Source organism: Heptranchias perlo, chromosome 5 (assembly GCF_035084215.1).
Source record: "Heptranchias perlo isolate sHepPer1 chromosome 5, sHepPer1.hap1, whole genome shotgun sequence".
Taxonomy (NCBI): domain Eukaryota; kingdom Metazoa; phylum Chordata; class Chondrichthyes; order Hexanchiformes; family Hexanchidae; genus Heptranchias; species Heptranchias perlo.
Window position 1 is genome coordinate 49,482,412 of NC_090329.1, and position 19,564 is coordinate 49,501,975.

The following is a 19,564-nucleotide window of genomic DNA, read 5'->3' on the forward strand; positions in this document are numbered from 1 at the left end:
TTCCCTATCTACACCCTTAATTGTGAAAATAATTACAAAATACTTCCAACTCAACAGTTGATTATTTAATTCTGAGCAAAAATTTAGTGCAGGATTCATTTGAGAAGCAAATGGATTCCTCAATTGTTCTTCTCGACTTGCAATATCTTCAAAACTATGGAACAACTTACTGTTAGAGATACTTGAGTACTGTAATGCAAGTCTATGACAGCCACCCAAACTACTGGTCCATTAGGAAACATTTTGCTTCTACATCTAATGCTTGCGGTGGGACTGTAGTATATTGCCTCTCATGCAAAGGTGATGGGCGCTAAATTAGGCCGTGTAGCGCCTGTTGTTTCAGTGCTACACGGCCTCTCTGACATCCAAGATGACGTCTTGGATGCGCACGCACATTTCCAGCGTGACGTGCGCCGGATGCCATCTTGGTAAGCGTGTGTGCAAATACTGAAGGCTGGAAGCATATAAAGTAGGGAGAAAATGCAGGCAATCAGTGTGCAACACTGATTTAAAGTGATAGACACCATTTTGGACCTTAATGCTCAACTCAACACACAGTCTTAATCACACACACCTGAACCATGCCTTAGAGTGCCTGGAGGACCCCCCCACCAGCGCTATTTAAAGGGGGCATGCAGGTGTTGCAGGTTTGTTGCTGGATTATTGCTTCTGGCTGCTGGTGGATTAGGAAGTGTTTTTTGAAGCTTCCTATTCTTACTGAGAGTTCCTAGAGTACATTTGAGAGTGGTTTGGCAGGTACTGCCTTACGGTTCGGAAATTTACATCCGTGGTTGAACAACATTCCTGGCGGTCTGCTAGAGCTCCCGCTAGGCATTGAGCACAACTGGGAGCATGCAGAAAGGCCACGCTGCGAGGAGACGGAGGACGAGAAGGCACAGGGCACTGAGCAGGAGGCCCTACCCAATGAGGGCCTTCTGGGACCAATTCTCTTACCTCAACATGACCTAGGAGGATTGCATCCAATGCCTGAGGTTCACCAAGGAAGCCGTGATCGAGATCCATCATCTGGTGCGGCCACAACTGCAGCCTCAGAGCAGATCAGGAATAGCATTGCCTGTGGCTGTGAAGGTCACTGTGGTGTTGAATTTCTACGGCTCAGGATCATTTCAGGCCTCTGCTGGCGACATGTACAACATCTCGCAATATGCAGTGCACTGCTACATAAGGGAGTTCACAGACATACTGTACCAGATGAGGAATAGGTTCATCACCTTTCCTCTCGACGGAGACAAGCAGAACGAGCGAGCACGAGGGTTCGCTCGCATTGCTGGCTTCCCCATGTTGCAGGGTGCCATTGACTGCACGCGTATCAACTCAGCCGTCTTCGTCAACCGAAAGGGCTTCCACTCCCTCAACGTGCAGCTGGTGTGCGACCATACACAGCGAATCATGGAGGTTGATGCCTGCTACCCTTGGAGCAGTCACGATGCCTTCATCATGAGGCAGTCCAATGTGCCAGCTATCTTTCACCCGACTCAGCAAGTCAGAGGTTGGCTTCTGGGCGACAAGGGCTATCCCCTCATGCCATGACTCATGACACCGGTCAGGAACCCACGCACTCGTGCACAGCAGGCCTATAATGAGACGCATGCTGCCACACGCAACATCGTGGAGCACACCATAGGCCTCCTCAAACAACGCTTCTGCTGCCTGGACCAGTCTGGAGGAGCCCTGCAGTACTCCCCTGAGCAGGTGGGCAGATTCATGGTGGTATAGAAACATAGAAAATAGTATGCTGCATGCTGCACAACCTTGCCATCATGAGGGAACAGCCACTGCCACCAATAATTGGAGAAGACCCTGAGCCAGAGGCTGAGGAGGAAGAGGCTGAGGAGGAAGAGGCTGAGGAGGAAGAGGCTGAGGAGGTGGGGGTGGAGCTAGAAGAGGAAGTGGAGGAAGACTCAAGGGTGTAAAAGGAACCACACGCCTTTTCTGCAAGGGCTCTGCGTGCTCGCCTGATCCGTGCCCGCCATCAATAATGTCAACTACACCCCCAACTCACCAACAGTCTTACACTCCCCACCTTTCCGCTCCCACAAGATAATTAAATCGCTCTACATCTGATTACACATTGATTTGCCCCTCAGCTCATTGCATAAATAAAAACCACCACCAAATGCAAATTCAAAGTCTCATTTATCAATGAATAAATGAAATTATGCAAACATAACAGAACTATTCACCCTTGTGCATTCCCTTAGTGCCTTTTGTTGGTGTGTCTTTGTTGGTGTGCTCCTACGAGTGCTTCCCCAGTGGCTGGAGCATGGGTGGTGGGAGGCTGCTGGCCTTCAATGGAGGAGCGTGCAGATGGCCTTGGAGGACGACCTCGAACAGCTTTGGGCCGGGACAGCCTGGCTTCAGACTGCACCATCTCAGCATGGACTGCAGCAGTCTGGCCTGGCTGGTCGATTGCAACAACAGGGGCACTGGTGGAGTGGCAGGGATGGGAGCAGGAAGGCTGTCGTCCTGAGAGAGGACACCAGATCCGACTGCCATGGCGCCACTGCCACTCTCACAGGGCAGCACCTCAGCAATCCTGGTGATAAGCTGGAGAACGGATTGCTGGAGTGCTGTGATGCCCTGGAAGCCCTGTTCCACAGTGGTCCCCAGATCTATGATAGCAACAGTCTGAGCATCCAAGGCAGCAGTCTGAGCTCCAAATGCAGCAGTCAGACCTTGGATGGCAGATGTTTGTGCTGCAATGGAAGCTGTGACATCAGTCATCAGATGCTGCATCATGGTGGGTTCCACAAGTGTGCTGATGGAGGTGACCACCCGTTCCATGTTGGAAAGGATGGGCTGCAAGCTCTGCACAAGCTGGACTCCTCCATGCCCCTTCTCATTGTGCCCCAAGCATTTGATGGTGTGCGCCCATCAGCCGTCTTCTGCAGCCTGGCCCATCGAAGTCCTCATCTGACTCCCTCTGGCGAGCTGGCACCTGTGGTATCCGTTCCCTCTGCCCCGGCTCCTGCGCACTTGTGCCTGGTGTCTCACCACATGCAGATCCCTCCTGTAACCTAGCCTCTAAAGGACGCGCAGTGTCAGTCTCTGAGCTGGTGGAAGCAAGTGTCAGATCGAGTGACGGTGCGGCTTCAGCGTCCACCTCCTCTTCCTCCTCCTCGGACGGTGCCGCCACGTGTTTTTGGGTATCTGTAATGACAAAGGGAAACAGGTTGAGTTGTGGAGTGGACAGAGGTAAGACGTGCGTGCTGACAGCATCTGCAGCACGTGTGTCAGAAAAGGTTATGGAAGGAGGGAGATGTGGGAAACGAGAAGGAGCATTAGATATGCAGAGACTCCCTTCATCGGGACCTCCAGCATGGCATGTTGTCACAGTTGCAGCAACGGCCCGCCCAATGATCCGAAGCACTGTCTCCTCTAGGGGGGTGAGGATCTGTAAGTGTCCCCGTCCACCCTCAGGTCCCTCCTGCTGCCGGCTGTTATGCGCTGCCACCTCCTGCAAGACAGAGGACAGTGTGTCAGTGAGTATCCTGCAAGTTGTGTGAGTGATGTGCCTATCGTGGTCGAATAGCTGCCAGTTTGTGTGACCTGTGAGTGGTGGCTGTATGGCCTGCAAGTGTGGGATTATGTGCAGGTGAGATGCAGCATACTGAGTGCTGTGTTGTGTATGGATGGGCAGTGTTTGTTGGTGGGGGGTTACGGGGAGTGTGATGCATGGAGCTGTGGTGCAGTTGGTAGGATGTGCCATTTGACACTTCCATTCACTCACCTTGACCACTCGTGTCAAGTCATTGAACTTCTTTCGGCACTGCACCCACGTGCAATGCTCCTGGTGTTGACTTCCGGCGCCACAGCCTGCCAATGCCTGCAGAGTTGCAGTCTGGAGGGTCTCCTGCCATCCTGCGGGTACATGTTGGCCGTCCTCTCATCCACCCCTTCCACCAGGGCCTCCAGTGCATCATCGGAGAAGCATGGAGCCCTCTCTCGTGCCGGTCCTGCTATCCTCGGGGCCATCTTTCCCTCCTCCTAGTGAACTGTGTACCTGCCATTTGAAATGTGCACCTGCACCTTTAAGAGGTGCAGGCTGCTGATGATGTGCGCTGTGCACACCCCATTTTCAACTTCCTCATTCTCCGTGCAGTCAGCACTACCCGCGCTGCTAAGCGGCTGCATGGAGGGGCCATCGGGCGCGGGGTAATAGCGCATCATGCTACCCCTGCCCGAAAACGGCCCTTATTGAATTTTTACCCCGATATCATATGTAATTTATAATATAAAAATTAGTGGGGGTGAAAATCGTCTTGGGTGGTGGTGCATAACATGCGATAGCACATTGACAGCCGGTTTTACACTCTGTCCAATTTTCTTTTCCATCAAGACGAACTTTACCCCTAGAATTTCTGTGGGGATGGGGTGATTTTAACGTTTCTTAATTTGTAGAGACTTTAATCTGACTGAAGATTACTGCAAATCATTGATGTTATACTTTTATCGGGGGGTGTGGAGAATCATCTGTCCAAAATTAGTCTGTTAACTAGGGGTTAAAGGTTCATTAAAATGGTAGACACAGACATGTTATTAATGTATTTGTTCTTAATGTGTATTAATTTTAGAAAATGGACTTTAAAACAAGCAATAATGTCAATATTATTAAATTGAGACATTTATCTTACAAAATTAAGGGTTGTTACAGGAGCTTTTTAAAATAAATAACAATTCTAGAAATACTTCAAGTTGTTCCTTTTTTCCTAAGTAAATTTTTTATTTAAAGGGGGTGTTAGGACTTGGGCATTGTATCGAGGGAGGGTCTGGTCATTGAGGGAGGAGGAACAGGGACTCAAGGTCAATCGGGGTGTAGCAGGGCCCTACAGTCACAGAGGAGAGGTGGCAATGGCAGTTGGGAGGCATGCAAGGAGTGAACAGGCAGCATGGGAAGCTGGATTTTGGTATCACCAAGGTAGTCGTCCTGTTGAGAATAGTGCCATTGCACCACCTATCTGGGAGGCACAGCTAAGAGGTCTCAGATGTAAGTAACAACAACAATATCTACCATACAGCCATGAGGGCAGCGCTGTCTGAGCCATGGTGCTCTTCACAGCCGCCTAGTCTGTAAATGGAAATTATACTTCTCTAGTAGTATGTCTTGAGACAGAGTGGTGCATTGTCACATCTAACAGCTCAGGCAGGTGTCCCAAATGAGGTTAGGCAAGTTCAAACATCAATAAGTTCCAACACCAACATGACATACCTTCATGTGCAAGTCCAATGTTGTATGAGTGGAAATATCATAATACCTCCAATAAATAAACATTTCAAGCTGTTGTGACCTCCTTTCAAAAAAAGCTACTCATCTATTTGAGGTCAATATAATGGCTTTGCTATTACTGCTGCCCCCCCCGACCCTCTCCGACGGGCGGGAGAAGGTCGGGTGGGGGATAAAAAATTTTAAAATGGGGAACACGTCGCTAACCTACCGCATTCGCACCCGTTGCCATTTTCACGGCAGCGGGTTTCGAGGCTTGTGAGTGTCCCGCTGTGGCAAGGCGGAACACTTCATTAACATATTTAAATCAGGCTCCCACAGTCCAATTGGGAGTCTAATTTAAATTTAACAGTTACTGCGCGGGTTTCCCAGGGCTCAGGAAACCCTGCAGTAAAAGGGAGGCGGGAGCTGCCGCCTCAAGGTAAGTACCTTTTACAGCACTCCTTGTGGAACAGGAGGTGCAGGAGTGCTCTCCCCGGATCCTCAAGGAAGCCTTCAGCCTCCCCTCTACCAAATGTGGTCTCTCTCCCCCTGCCGCAATCGCAGACCTCCCCCCTCTAAGCCCCGATCTCCGGCTTTCCCCCACCCGATTGCCTCATTCCTGCCCCCCAGCCCCGATCTCTGACCTTCTCCCCACCCAATTGCTGGAGACCATCCCCAAGGATCCCCGGCTTCGACTTCCAGCCACTGGTTACCTTGCCTGGCAGTTAGCCAGCCTGTCAATTTGGCCGGCTGCTGGGCTGGAAACGGAAAAAAAAATTATAATGAGGTTCTGCCGTTAAATTCGACAGGACCTCCACATCGCCGGCCTTGCCTGGTTTCCACTGCAGTACAGCACTCCACAGCACCCTCCCCGCCTCACCATAAATATTGGGGCCAATGAATCCAGAATCAGTAATGTCTATATAAGAGATACAGAAACTGTTACATGAGAGCAATTATAAGCAAATATTGACATTTATAAGTGATTTATGTTGCATTTTCAAATCTCTCCATAGCCTCATCCCATCTTACCTTGGTGATTTCTTCCTGTCTTTGGTCACTGTAGGCTTCCTCCTTTCTACCATTGGTGGATGCTCATTCAATCACTACGTTCCTCCATTTGGAATTTTCTAACTAGTTCTCTCTGCCTTGCCAAGATTCACCCTGCTTTCAACACCCCTTCTTTGCAACTGCTTACAATTCCTCATGCTTTCTATACCATTTCCCTTTCCCTATGCCCGGTGTCCACCCCCTTCCTCCTTAATGTAATGCACAAATGAGGAATACAATTTGTTGTTGCACTTTTGATATGTTTATGAAAATTCTATGGATGTTTTTCTTGAACATTGTTTTTTTTGTTTTTTTTTCCCCTACAGTCATGGCTCCATTGCAGGCACATTTAGTAGCAATAAGCTGACTATTACAATTCCAATTCCTTTTGGTGGGAAAATGTCTGAAGAAATTACACTTTTCCCGAGAACATTCAGAGTATCCCCGATGGCTGCGCAAGCTCTTGGAATCAATTCGCCATCCAATGAGTATACCATACCATCTGTCAACATTCCACTTGTTGGAGAAGTAACTTCCATTCCATCTTTTACTATTCCTAAAAAACACCAGCTCCACCTTCCTTTAATTGGCAAACTGGAATTCTTCACAAAGCTGAACAGTAATTACTACAATTGGACCTCCACCTTCACAAGTGAAAACAGTCCAAAGACAGACAGAAGACAATTTTCTGCTGCTATAGATACACAAGCAACCTCAGTACTGGATTATTTGTCCTATCATCTGAAAGGTAAGAAATTTTTGGAATGATTGAATCCAAGACTTCAAGCTCTGTTGATTTATGAAAATCTACTTGCTGTTTAACAGTATTAATTTTCCATAGTATGACACATTTTACTAGAGCAGATGTGAAGTTACAAATTTGATGCTTAGTACTATTACATATTCTGTTTGATGGCACGTTAATGGGTCCCGAGTCTATCTTAAATAGCGATGATATTTTAATAATATCAAGTAAGACGAAGGCATTACAAGGATTTAACCTGTAAAATTTGAAACTGACACTGCAAAATTCATGCTTTAGCAAATGAAAAAAAGTGAAATGATAGATGATAATTAACAGTTCAGCTAAATTTGCTTATTTTTGAAAGTTATCTTTGTAGAAACTGCATTTAGTATGAAAACTAATTAGAACTGCTGAATTTTACAAACTTCATATTACAGCTTTGAATATACCTCATTAGCGCATTCTCATCTATTTAACAAAAATACTGCACCAATGTTTATAGTCAAATATAGTCATAATTTTAAAAAATATATGTATTTATGTACCATAGGTTCTGTACTTTCAAAAGAAATTGCAGATGGTGTAATTATTGACTCCGTCACTGGATCATTTCAACATACACTACTTCAGTCTTTCGTACAGCTATCTAAGAAGTCTGATCATTCAGATGGGATGAAGGTTGAGATGAACTATGAATGGGATGCATTCAGTAATTTAGGAGCAAGAGCCTCTTTACTTTCATCATATCAAGTTGTGCATAAATCTTCAAACATAGAAATACAAGGAGGTGCAAAAGGATCTTTTGATGCAGCTTCATATTACTGTACCTGGAATTATACTATGTCTCAAACAATTGATCTCATTAACTCTGAAGGCAGAGGAAGTTCAATTCTAACCGTTAATTCAGCATTGTTCCAAGTTATCAACAGAATGAATGGTGATTATAGTAATGGTGTTTTCATATTCTCCTCAAATACTGATGGATCATATTTAAATTTGAAAAATCTCATAAAAGTAAAAGTAACCACTAAGAAATTTGATCTGAAATGTGATACTTCAGGCCAGTCTAGTAATGGCGACTTCATCCATAACATAAAATGGACTAACAACAACAAAGGACTGAAGTTGGAAAACAAACTGCGAGGTCAACTGTTTGGTGCTACCTTAGAAACCATAGATCAACTAAACTATAATGAGGGCCAACTTAGTCTCTTATTGAACACAACTGGAAAGTACAACGAGATGGATGCAACCAACAGACTGAGTCTTACAGTATCAGCAAAGCATGTTGAAGTTGAACATAAATGGCATGCAGGTTATTATGACAAAAAGTTCCACAACACCCTGTCCGGTGCATTTAATGGCAATGTTCTGGAGGTAAAGTCTGATACTATCTTCCCTGGTGTAACAAACCAAGGTACTCTGAAAATTGATAACAGTGGTTTGTCAACTAAAGTGACCTCAAATGTAAATATACATCCCTTCAGTCTGAAACACACCTTCAGTACTATTATTAATCCAGCAGAAGCCATCATGATAATTAATATCAAAGATCAAAATAATAACTTAATTAATTTAAATATAGAAGGAAAAGCAGATAGCAGTGGAATACAAGCCACCAGTTCATGTTCAGGTACTATTTTGCAAACCAAAGCAACCAATACCGTTAATCTTCAACTTAGCAAAGAAAAAGGGCTGGTGCTTTATACAATGACAGAGGCATCGTATAAGGAAATGACACTTAACCATACGAATCACCTTACATTTGCTTCTTGGACATTCAATGGCATATTTCAGACTGACAGTCGCCTAGGTTCTAATACCAAATACCTGCAAAAATGTGAAGTACAAATGCAACCTTTCAGATTTTCAGTCAGTTTTGATAAGACATTCAAGTATCAACAACTAAATACTACCCATATTGGGCAACTTGTGCTTGAACCTTTCAAGATTGACTTTAAGGGTGAATTGACAGGATCGCAGATGGACAGTCACGTGAAACATGATTATACCTTGAAATATTCTGATTGGAAAGCTTTGTTAAGTACAAACACAGTTGGAAAAGTACAAACTACAAATATTAACCACAAGCTGAACCTGGAAATTGTCGGACTTTCTGCAAAATTCTCCAGTGATGCAATGTGCAATTCAAAAGCACTGCAGTTTAATAATCGTGTACACAGTATAGCTATTCCATTTGTCTTCACATTTGAAGCTGATACCTTTGCTCGGGGAAATATTGATGCTTGGGGCTCCCACAGTGGAGAGCTTAATAATAAATTCCAAATGAGGGCAGAACCACTAGCCATTGCATTTCATCATAGTTATAAAGGAGCTTCTCAACATAGAGTGACAGAGCAAAGATTTTCAGAGACACTTCTGGAAAACAAGTTGAACGTTATGTTCAATCCAACTGAGCAGACAAGCACGTGGAAACTAAAGAGTCAGTTAAACAATAATGCTTACATGCAAACCATCAATGCCTACAATAATCCAGAAAAAATTGGCATGGATTTTGCAAGTGATGCAGAGGTTGATTTTAGTTTTCTACTCTCCTCAAAGACACTTAATTTACTTCCCTTCAAGGGGCTAACTTCTGTTGATCTAGCTGAGCCTAAGAAACTACAAATTTCAGGTAATCTGCAATATGATAAAAATAGGAATGTTCATGCTATTGACATACCATTCTTAGAACATCTTCCCTTGTATTTTGAGTCATTTAAAGATGCCATTTTAAGTACTTTGGAGGGCATTCAAAATTACTTGAAGAACATTAAGATTAATCAGTTTGTCCAGAAATACAAGAAAACTTTAGGTCAAGTAAATGACTTCATCAAGGAAGTGAATTTAAAAAACAAGGTTAATGATGCAAGAGATGAAGTGTTAAAGTTTGTAACAGAGTATCAAATAACACCACAGCGCCTTCAGCTTGCCTTAATCGAGTTTCACAACAGTACAATAACCAGTCTGCAAAATGTTCTTTCCTATCTGAAAGAATATGACAAAACTCAATTGAAGGAAGCAATTGATAATGTCATTAAGCTAATTGTAAGTACATTGACAACAATTGATCAGCAATATGAAATAACCCAAAAAATTGTCAGGATCATCACTCAAATGCAGGAAATTCTCCAGCGATTTGACCTGAATGTTACACAAAGTGACATTGTTGATTGGATTCAAAATCTTGATGCAATATTTCAAATCAAAGCTCAGCTTCAAGATAAGTTACAAAAACTACAGATGCAACTCCAGAACATCAATTTGCAGGAATTTGCTGATAGATTAAAGCAACAAATTACAACCATTAACTTTAATGAACTTATTGAAAAACTGAAACAAAGTCTAAATACACATAGTGAAGAGATAAAGAAAGTCATTCAGACTATATATCAGGGACTTTTATTCCTGATAGAGCACTATGAAATTAATGATAAAATGAACAGCATTAATGCCAAGATACAGCAGATAATTGTAAAGTATGAACTTGACGTACTGGTTCAGAAGCTTTTGGATGAAACAATGCAACTCATTAGAAAATACAGGGTTTCTGATACATTACAAGGAGTCATAACTAATATTAAAAAAATAGATGTAAAATCATATATTGACAGAGCAGTTCAGTACATTAATGAAACAATTGAACAGATAAGATTATATGATTACCAGAAAATGATTGACAAAGTTAATGATTTCCTTAACACAGTTATTACAAATTTAAAAGAGTTTGATTATAATGCTTTTGTTGATAAAACAAATCAACAGATCCAAGAAATAACCAGTGCAGTCAATGCTAAAATTAAAGACCTAGAACTACCACAGAAAGTTACGGCTGCAAAAGAATATGTGCAAGCAATTCAGTCTATAATAGTGGATTACACCAAGCAATTGAAACAGAAAAACCTCAATGAATTGATCGCCCAGTTGGCAGACGTGCTCAGAACTATAGGTAGTTCATTTCGCAATTACCTAGGAATTTTATTTGAAGACACACTCGACGACCTTCGAGAAAGGATCAGTAAAATGAATATCCATGATGAACTGCAAAGACACTGGCAGGATGCTGTGAACTATTGCAGCAGAATTGTTGTTTACCTCTCAGATGCGTTGAATTATGCAGAAGAGCAAATTAACATTTTTGTAGAAAAATACAGCCTCAAAGAAATAGTGGATCAAATGAAAATGTACCTGGACGAAGGTTTTATTGTTCCTGAACTGGACTTGTACCTAATATTTGTGCCTGAATTTGAAGTAAGTCTTCGTGCTATCAGAAAAGGAGAGTTTGAAACTCCATCATTTACAGTTCCTCTGACAAATCTAAGAATACCATCCTACCATGTCAACTTAAAACACCTAAATAACGTCACCATACCTACAAGATTTGATATTCCATCATTTACTGTCTTGAATTTATTTACTGTCCCTGTTGTCACAATTGACTTGGAAACAATTAAGAATTTTATTATCACCACACTTGACAATATACGCAATTTTGACATTACCATAGGAGAGTTCAATACGTTTTCAAATTTAAATTTCCCAGTTATGTCATTGCCAGATATAAAATTTCCTGAAATAGATTTCAGTGCATTTCGCATGCCTGATATAAGAATTCCAAAAGTGAACTTAGACAATTTCATGTTAAATGACATTCAGATTCCAAAATTCAAATTTCCTCGTATACCTCACAATCTGCCAGTTCCTGCATTAGGAAAACTCACTGGTACATTCAATATTACGTGTCCTATCTATAACCTGCGTACTAGTGCTGGTATTCACAACAATACAATTGTTCAAAACAGCCCTGAACTGCTAGCTTTTATCACAGCAAAGGGAAAATCAACTGTAAACATCTTATCCTTCGACTTAGAAGCAAATGCCCATTTGTCAACCTCCGAGCAAGCTCTTTTGGAACTGCGTGAAAATATAAAGCTTGACCACGCAGCTATCACAGTTGATCATAAAGGTACTCTTATTTTCACAAGACCCCTTGTAGATGGAAAAGCAGAGACTATGGTCAAAATTACCACTGAAGCCTATAATGCAGAAACAAGGAATCTTATAACAATGAAAATACAAGAAGGACTTTCCACCAAAATGGAGACAACCTATGTACACAATCTCAATGTTCCACATGAGCAGTTATCAAGCCAAGTTTCCCTGCTTAACGTTGTTCAAACCTCTGCTAAAGAAAGGAGTGCAGGGCTATCTGTCACAACTACTGGTGATGGAAAATGGTCTTTTAGGGACTACTCTGATGTAGGAACCTACAAAAGTGAGCTGAAGTTAAACCTAGATGCACCAGCTCTTATACTTGCATTCTCAGATGAAATCAATACCAAGTATATAAAGATGAGCCAAAATTTCAAGTCTGAGATCTACTCTTCGTTTTATGCCAAATTAGCTTTGAATGCAGAAGCAAACATTACTCACATTGGAGTTTGTGCTGTGAATGGAAAAGCGGACCTAACGTTATTGAAAGTAGAATTGACGGGATCTCACAATACTAAACTTAATGGTTGGGCAACGGGTACAGTGGCAAATTCACTTAGCTTTACAGCAGAGCCATTTTCAATTGGCACTGTAGCAAAGAATAGTGCCAAAGTAAAGGTTTTTTTCCCTCTGACGCTCATTGGTAGAATAGAGTTCCTGAATAACTATGAGTTGACACTAAATCCAAATGAACAACGATATGCCTGGCAAGTAAATTCTAAGTTCAACCAGTACAGATATACTCATGATATCTCTGCAAGTAATAATGAAGAAAACATCATTATGCAGCTTGGGTTGAATGGTGAGGCAAACCTTGATTTCCTGACTATGCCCATTTCCATTCCTGATATTTCAATTCCTTATTCATCATTCAAAACTCCTCATGTTAATGATTATTCTTTGTGGGAACATGCAGGACTCAAATCCCTCTTAAGAACAACACGACAATCATTTGACTTAAGCATAAAGACTGAATACAAAAAGAATAAAGATGTTCACGTCTTCAGTATAGATATGGCGCCAGTTTACAAGAGGATTAATGGTTATCTTAGTGCATCTGTTCCTATATTTGAACAGGCCAGAAACAAAACCTTGAACTTCCTAAAAAGAACACAGTATGATAGATTGCACGCAAATCCTGTTATAAGCAACTTGCCAAAAAGTCTTCATATACCAGGATATACTATACCAGTACTGAAGGCTGAAGTCTCCCCTTATAAACTAGAGCTCCCAACTTTCAGTTTTGTTACTGCTAGAAAAATTACTACTCCTACCTTTACACTACCCATTATTAATTTCATTATGCCTTCGTACACTTTTGTTATACCATCTCCTGAGTTCACAATAATACATATACCTGACAGTCTTTATACGTTGTCATTTCCAAAGATCAAAATGCCACGTATACAGAATGACATCAAGCTTCCTGCTATGGGCAACTTGACTTATGATTTCTCACTCAAATCAAGTTTGGTAACTCTCAGTGCTCATGCTGAACTCTTCAACCAGTCAGACATAATTGCTCGTTATAGCGCCTCATCTTCATCCATCTTTACTTCAAACTTCAAAGCAGAAGGAACAACAAGTCTGGCAAGAAGGCGAGGACTGAAATTAGCAACAATTATTTCTGTTAATCATGAAACCATTCATGGAAAACATGACAGCACTATAAGTTTAACAAGGAGGAACATGGATGCTTCAATTACTACTGAAGTGGAGATTGAACTTTCTAAATTCACTCTTAATTTCAAGCATGATCTGAGTGGAAACACAAAGTCTAAGCCTAATGTGGTATCAAAGGTATCTCTTCACTCTAGCCTGTTAGTGCCTTTAGTTGACACCCATGCTCAAGGAAAAGTTACACATTCTCTTACCTTGGCAGACCTTACATCTTACTTCAATTTGGAAACTTTAACCAATGTTCAGATTGAAGGAACTGTGTCTTCCAAAAACAAATTTTCTGGCAGTATAAACAACGAAGCAAATATTTACCTCAATTCAAATAATGCTCATTCCAATGCAAAACTTGAGTTAAGTTCATCAGCTGACACAGCTTCTGGAAATGTTTGGAACATTGCAATGAATGAAAACCTTGCTGTAGAGGCATCCACAAGACATATTTTTGCCATCTGGAAGCATACTGGTGATAATACACTTAATGTACCATTAACATTTGTCACACAAGGTAGTCAAAATTGTAACGCAACATTAGAGTTAGCACCCTGGAGTTTGACTGCAAATCTACATGCTGTGATTAATCAACCCAGTAACATTTGGAATAAGGCAGATGTACAACATGATGTGACTGTAAATATCAAACCAGAGAGCCAAGCATTGAAATGGAATAATAATGGTCACCTCTATTCAGCAATTTTCACTGATGAGGTAGAATTACTGAACAACAGAGCAGAAATACGCCTCAACATGGCTGGTTCCCTACAGGAATATGCGCATTTACTGACAAAAGTTTGGCTTCCAGTGTATGAAAAAAGTTTGTGGGACATACTGAAATTTGACCTGACTACCAGTAAAAATGAGCGACAATACTTGAGTGCCTCTACATCAATAGTGTGCACAAAGAGTGAAAACAGCTTCTTTATCCCTTTACCAGTGCAGACATTAGCCAACGGTGTAAAGATAAATTTTCCTGAGGTTACCCTTCATGTTCCTGAATGGGTCAAAAATGTACCAGACATGATTTCTAACAGCCTACTTCCACAGATTGATAAAGTCCACATTCCTGATGAAATCCAGTTTCCAACAATCGTAATACCATTGATAAACGTTGTTGTGCCATCATATAAATTCCAGTTTTCAGAATTAAAACTACCCAGAGTAATCATCACTCCTGAATTTAGTGTTCCATATACTACTCTTCATGTACCATCATACACCATTAACTTTACGGATATTGCTATTCCATCAAAGATAAACATTCTTCCATTTGAGGTATCTTTGCCAGGTTTGCCTTCAGTAAGACTTCCTAACGTGAGCATTGATTCCAGATACTTTGAACTTGAGAAGTACAAGATCCCTTATCTTGAAGTGACAATACCAGAATTCAAAATCATGATTTCTCAGTTTACTCTACCAAAATCCTTCGAAATTGCTGGACAGTATCTGCAGCTGGACAACATTGCAAAGCAAATTGCAGACTTCGAACTACCAACACTAACAATCTCAGCAATGACATTGGAGATTCCAGCACTCAAGACAAGTCTGCCTCTAGCACTTGTTCTGCCAGCATTTAAGTCTTTTGCTGGAAATGTCAAAGTTTTGTCACCGATATACAATACTACATGGATTACAAGTGTGAAAGCTACATCGGATCAAGATAAAGCATCTACCTTCATTGCAGCAGTGGATGCAACATCCAGTTCTACCCTCCGATTTCTGCAGTATGAATTAAAAGGTAAGTTGAAAATATAGTATTGTCTTTTTTTTTTGAAACTGATATTATAATTATTGACCTATCAAACTATACTATGACCTTTGAGTCTTTTTTCTGTCTAGTTTATTACTTTTTAACAGTTGTCTTGTACTGTCACCTTTCATGGAAAATATTATTGTTCCAAGACAATGCAATTCATCCATTTTTTAAACATATCTAAATATGTCTTATATTTTAAAAATGCTATTGTATCAGTTATGTAAGAATTTCTGAAATATTTTTATAATACTGTCAAAATAATTTATTTTGTTTTTTTCAATTAACATAATCATCATAGGCAAATCTGTTGGGGATTCATTATATTTTCTTGCGGAAGAATTTAACATTGAAATGTAATAGATAATATTTTATATTTATTTTTAAAATATATTTTCCCCCTTTTTCATAGGAAGCACAACCATAAGCACCAAGGCTGATATCTACAGTCTTAATGGAAAATATACATTTGCCCATCCTGACTTAAGTGTTAACTGGCAGCAGAATTGCATTTTTGATCATTCACGGTAAGGTGTACATTTTTATTCAATTTTTAGGTGATGTATCAGTTGTCTGATGTGGTGTTTGAATGGCAACCAATAATAGGATAAAGCATCAGTCACATTTATGTGAGTCCCACCCAGCTATCTAGAAAGGGTTGCTTGCAAAGACATAACACCAGTTTAGTGAGCCAAAAATAAGTGTCTTCATGTATAGGGTGGAACGTTCAGCTTCGGCAGGGGCATAAAACGGGCGTTAGGCGATCGGCCACCCATTATACAGCCTGCCTGATTTTCCTGTCCATTGACTTCATTAGAAAGGAAAATCGGGTGGGGTGTATAAGGGGAGGCCGACCCGGTACCACCTGTTTTATGCCTCCGGTAAAGTTGAAAGTTCTGTCCATACACATCAAATAACTACTTACCAGATTGCATGAATATAGTAAGATTTCACTTAACTGGAACTGGATAAGTATTTGTCAGAGAAAGCAATTAAAGGTATGAGAAATAGAATAATATGTTTTTTTTAGATTTAGGATAGATCACATGACTGTAATAGTCTTCTCTAGTTCTGTAGTTCATATGTTTATTTCCACCCTTTTTACCTAGCTCTCCCTTTTCCTTTTCAGATGCTGTAACTTTTGATTTTAAGATAATATTTTGGTCCTGATAAGGCATCTGTCCCCCCAATAAATTGTGTTGTGGCTAAATTGAACTTCTTTCAATTTTGTCTGTGTTCATTTTAATTGACTCAGTGGAGTAGATTTTGATCTTCAGCGCCCGGGCTGATTGCACACCCTGTACAAAACCATTAATTTCAATGGAATGAAGATCTTGTGGGATCTGTAAGGGGCAATCTGCCATGCCTTAATACCACCCAGGTGGAGAATACATAACTCTACCCCAGTAGCACTAACATAAATAGAAAACTAGCAATTATTTGTTGTGCCTCTTCAGAAACGAATTATGATATTGTACCAATAAAAAATGTTTTCTCTATCAGAACAACAAGTCAGCTGAGAGTAGATGTCACCAGCTCAACTTTCACAGACCTTAGTATTCATTGGCAGGGGAATAATGGTAGAATTTCTTCATCAGTCTCCTCACCATCTGCTGGATTCCTAGGAATGACAATTGAAAAGAAAATGTCAAATGTTCTGTATGCAAAGCTGTATATCCACAAACCAGTAAGTAACTTTATTCTTGTGTATGAGAAATATTGACTGTATTCAGCAATGCCACTATTATATTGTTTGTTTGGTTAGCCACAAAACAAATTTTGTAGGAATTTAATGACCTATAGATAATACAGTCCTTGCATGTACAATGTTAAATAGTGAATGTTAAGGATGAACTACTGAATTGTCTGGATCTGTCACATCTAAGTTATGCCAATCATTTACATGTACTAACAGTCTTTACATGCAATATAAATGTACTTAATTTTCTTTCCACAGTCATCCTCTGAAATAGTTATTCTGGATAGTAAAGTTTCACTGGTGAGTCCTGAAAACATTCAAGTGCAGTTCAACTGGAGAAATGATGTTACTCCAGATATAGTAAATGGCCTGAAGGAGAGAATACCCAAGATGATTGGAGCTGTCTATAATTGTGTAAACAAGTATCACACTGAACATCTTGGAATAGAGATGAGTGAAATCCCCTCAAAAGTGAAAGACTCGATGAAGCAGAATGTCAATAAAGCATATACAATAGCAATTACTGGCATTAAGGAAGTTGACGGCCATCTCCAGTCTGCAGTCGATGATGTTGCTTTAAACTATCAACAGGTGAAACAAACAACAAAGAAATTGTACAAGAGAGCAGCAGTCACAGTAGCAGATTTAGACATCGAGAAAAAGGTCACCACATTATTGGGTATCATTTCTAATTTGACACAAGAGTATCAGAGTAAGTTGAAGGACTTAATTGATGCAGCAATCAATTTTCTGAAACTCAACAAATTTCAGCTGCCTGGACTTGATGGCCAGTATACAGGTCAAGAGCTGTATGGCATGTTCATAAAACAGGCAACACAGTTCACTGAGAGCCTTATTCAGGATGTTGATCATCTTGTGGAAGGAAATCTTAGAGATGTGGTCAAGTACATCGAAGAATTGGAGCTTAAAATCTCTGGTACTAACACAACCATTAAGGGCTCAGAAATACTTTCTCACTTAAGAGATTTTCTACAGAAAGTTCAAACAATGGTACTTGAAGCTTTAGGGGACATGCACAGTTTTGATTTTGAAAGGCACCTACAGTCCCTAAAAGAAAATATACAGACCTGGTCTCAAAAAATGGTTCCAAGGTACGCAGATCTAAAGAATATAAACTTTGATTCTGTGAAAGCTAAAATTAATCAGTTGTACAATGATACTGTCAATTCACCATATGCAGACCAATTGCAAATGCATTCAAATAGTTTGAAAGAGTACCTTTCAAAACTTATTCAAGTAAGCCAAAACATGTTGCAAGTCCTTCTGGAAAAGATTCAGGCAGCAAGCTTATATGTGAAGTCAGTTCGTGAAGAATATTTTAATAATTCCTTGTTTGGATGGACAGTCAAGTACAATGAAATTGACGAAAAATTAGTCGAGATGTTGAAAAGATTTATGGAATATATAAAAGAAGAGAGTCCAAAATTAATTGATGTCAGTGTTGCAAGTGCTGATCATCTGAAGCACGAAGCAAGCAAATTCATTAATAATTCTGTTGAAACCTTTAATAAATATTTTGAAGTCTTATACTCTGAGTTTCAAGAAAACGGGGAAGAAAAAATTAGTGAATATTTTAAACTGGCCAAAGAAAAGTTGAATGACGGATTTGTAGACATTAAGAAGCGCGCAGTTTCATATAAACGGACAATTAAAGCCAAATTAGATGTAGCTTATGTGCACCTAAATGAATCCTATGTAGGATTAATTGCTCAGGGTAAATATGCAGTTGATCTGTTCATTGAAAACTGCAGCAAGTTTACCGAACAGCTACTTAGGTTCTTGGAACAGATTTCCCACAAACTATCTGACGGAATGGAGCGATATGTGGAAAGGCACCCTGGACAGCTTATAATTAACGTTCCTCACCCTCTTGAATGGAAATCATTTGATGATGTGCCCCATTTGAAAGAAGGAGCAATGAGCCAGTTAAACACAACTATTATCAAGGGTCAGCGGATGCTACAAAGAAGTACTGCTCTAGCATGGGAACTGATTACGGAGAGCTATCAAAAAGATAAAAAGCTCCTGAAGGAAAAAAGAACAAAGAACAATAAATCAAAAATGTAAAATTCATCTGAATATTTAAAGTTGTTATAAATCAAACTATATAGCATATAGCTATTTTTGTGAATGAAAAAGAAACAATCATGTTATTTCAGTGTTTCCAATGCAAATAAATGCAAATTTCTTAATAACTTGGTGAGTTCTTCATGTATCATTTTATTTTCATATTTGTTAATATGAAACAAACAGATAATTACAAATATCAGGTTATACTTAAAGAAACAGAATGATTAGTATGAAAAAAATGAAGCATTTTGGCTAGTTTTGGCTGAATAGCATTCCCTTTAACTTAGTCACAATACATAAGGGAGATGGATTTCCTTGGCTTTTTCTATAATA

The 19,564-nt window shown here is 40.3% G+C and overlaps 1 protein-coding gene across 1 annotated transcript in view; it reads left to right on the forward strand.

Moving 5' to 3' along the window:
• apoba (apolipoprotein Ba) overlaps positions 1 to 19,356 on the forward strand; it is a 75,610-nt gene extending 56,254 nt beyond the window's left edge. The window contains exons 26-30 of the mRNA XM_067985269.1: positions 6,604 to 7,025; positions 7,573 to 15,426; positions 15,854 to 15,968; positions 16,945 to 17,128; positions 17,399 to 19,356. Coding sequence (XP_067841370.1) covers positions 6,604 to 7,025; positions 7,573 to 15,426; positions 15,854 to 15,968; positions 16,945 to 17,128; positions 17,399 to 19,228 — 10,405 coding nt within the window. The 3' untranslated portion in view covers positions 19,229 to 19,356. The remainder of the gene's footprint in view (positions 1 to 6,603; positions 7,026 to 7,572; positions 15,427 to 15,853; positions 15,969 to 16,944; positions 17,129 to 17,398) is intronic.
• Positions 19,357 to 19,564: the final 208 nt, after the last annotated feature.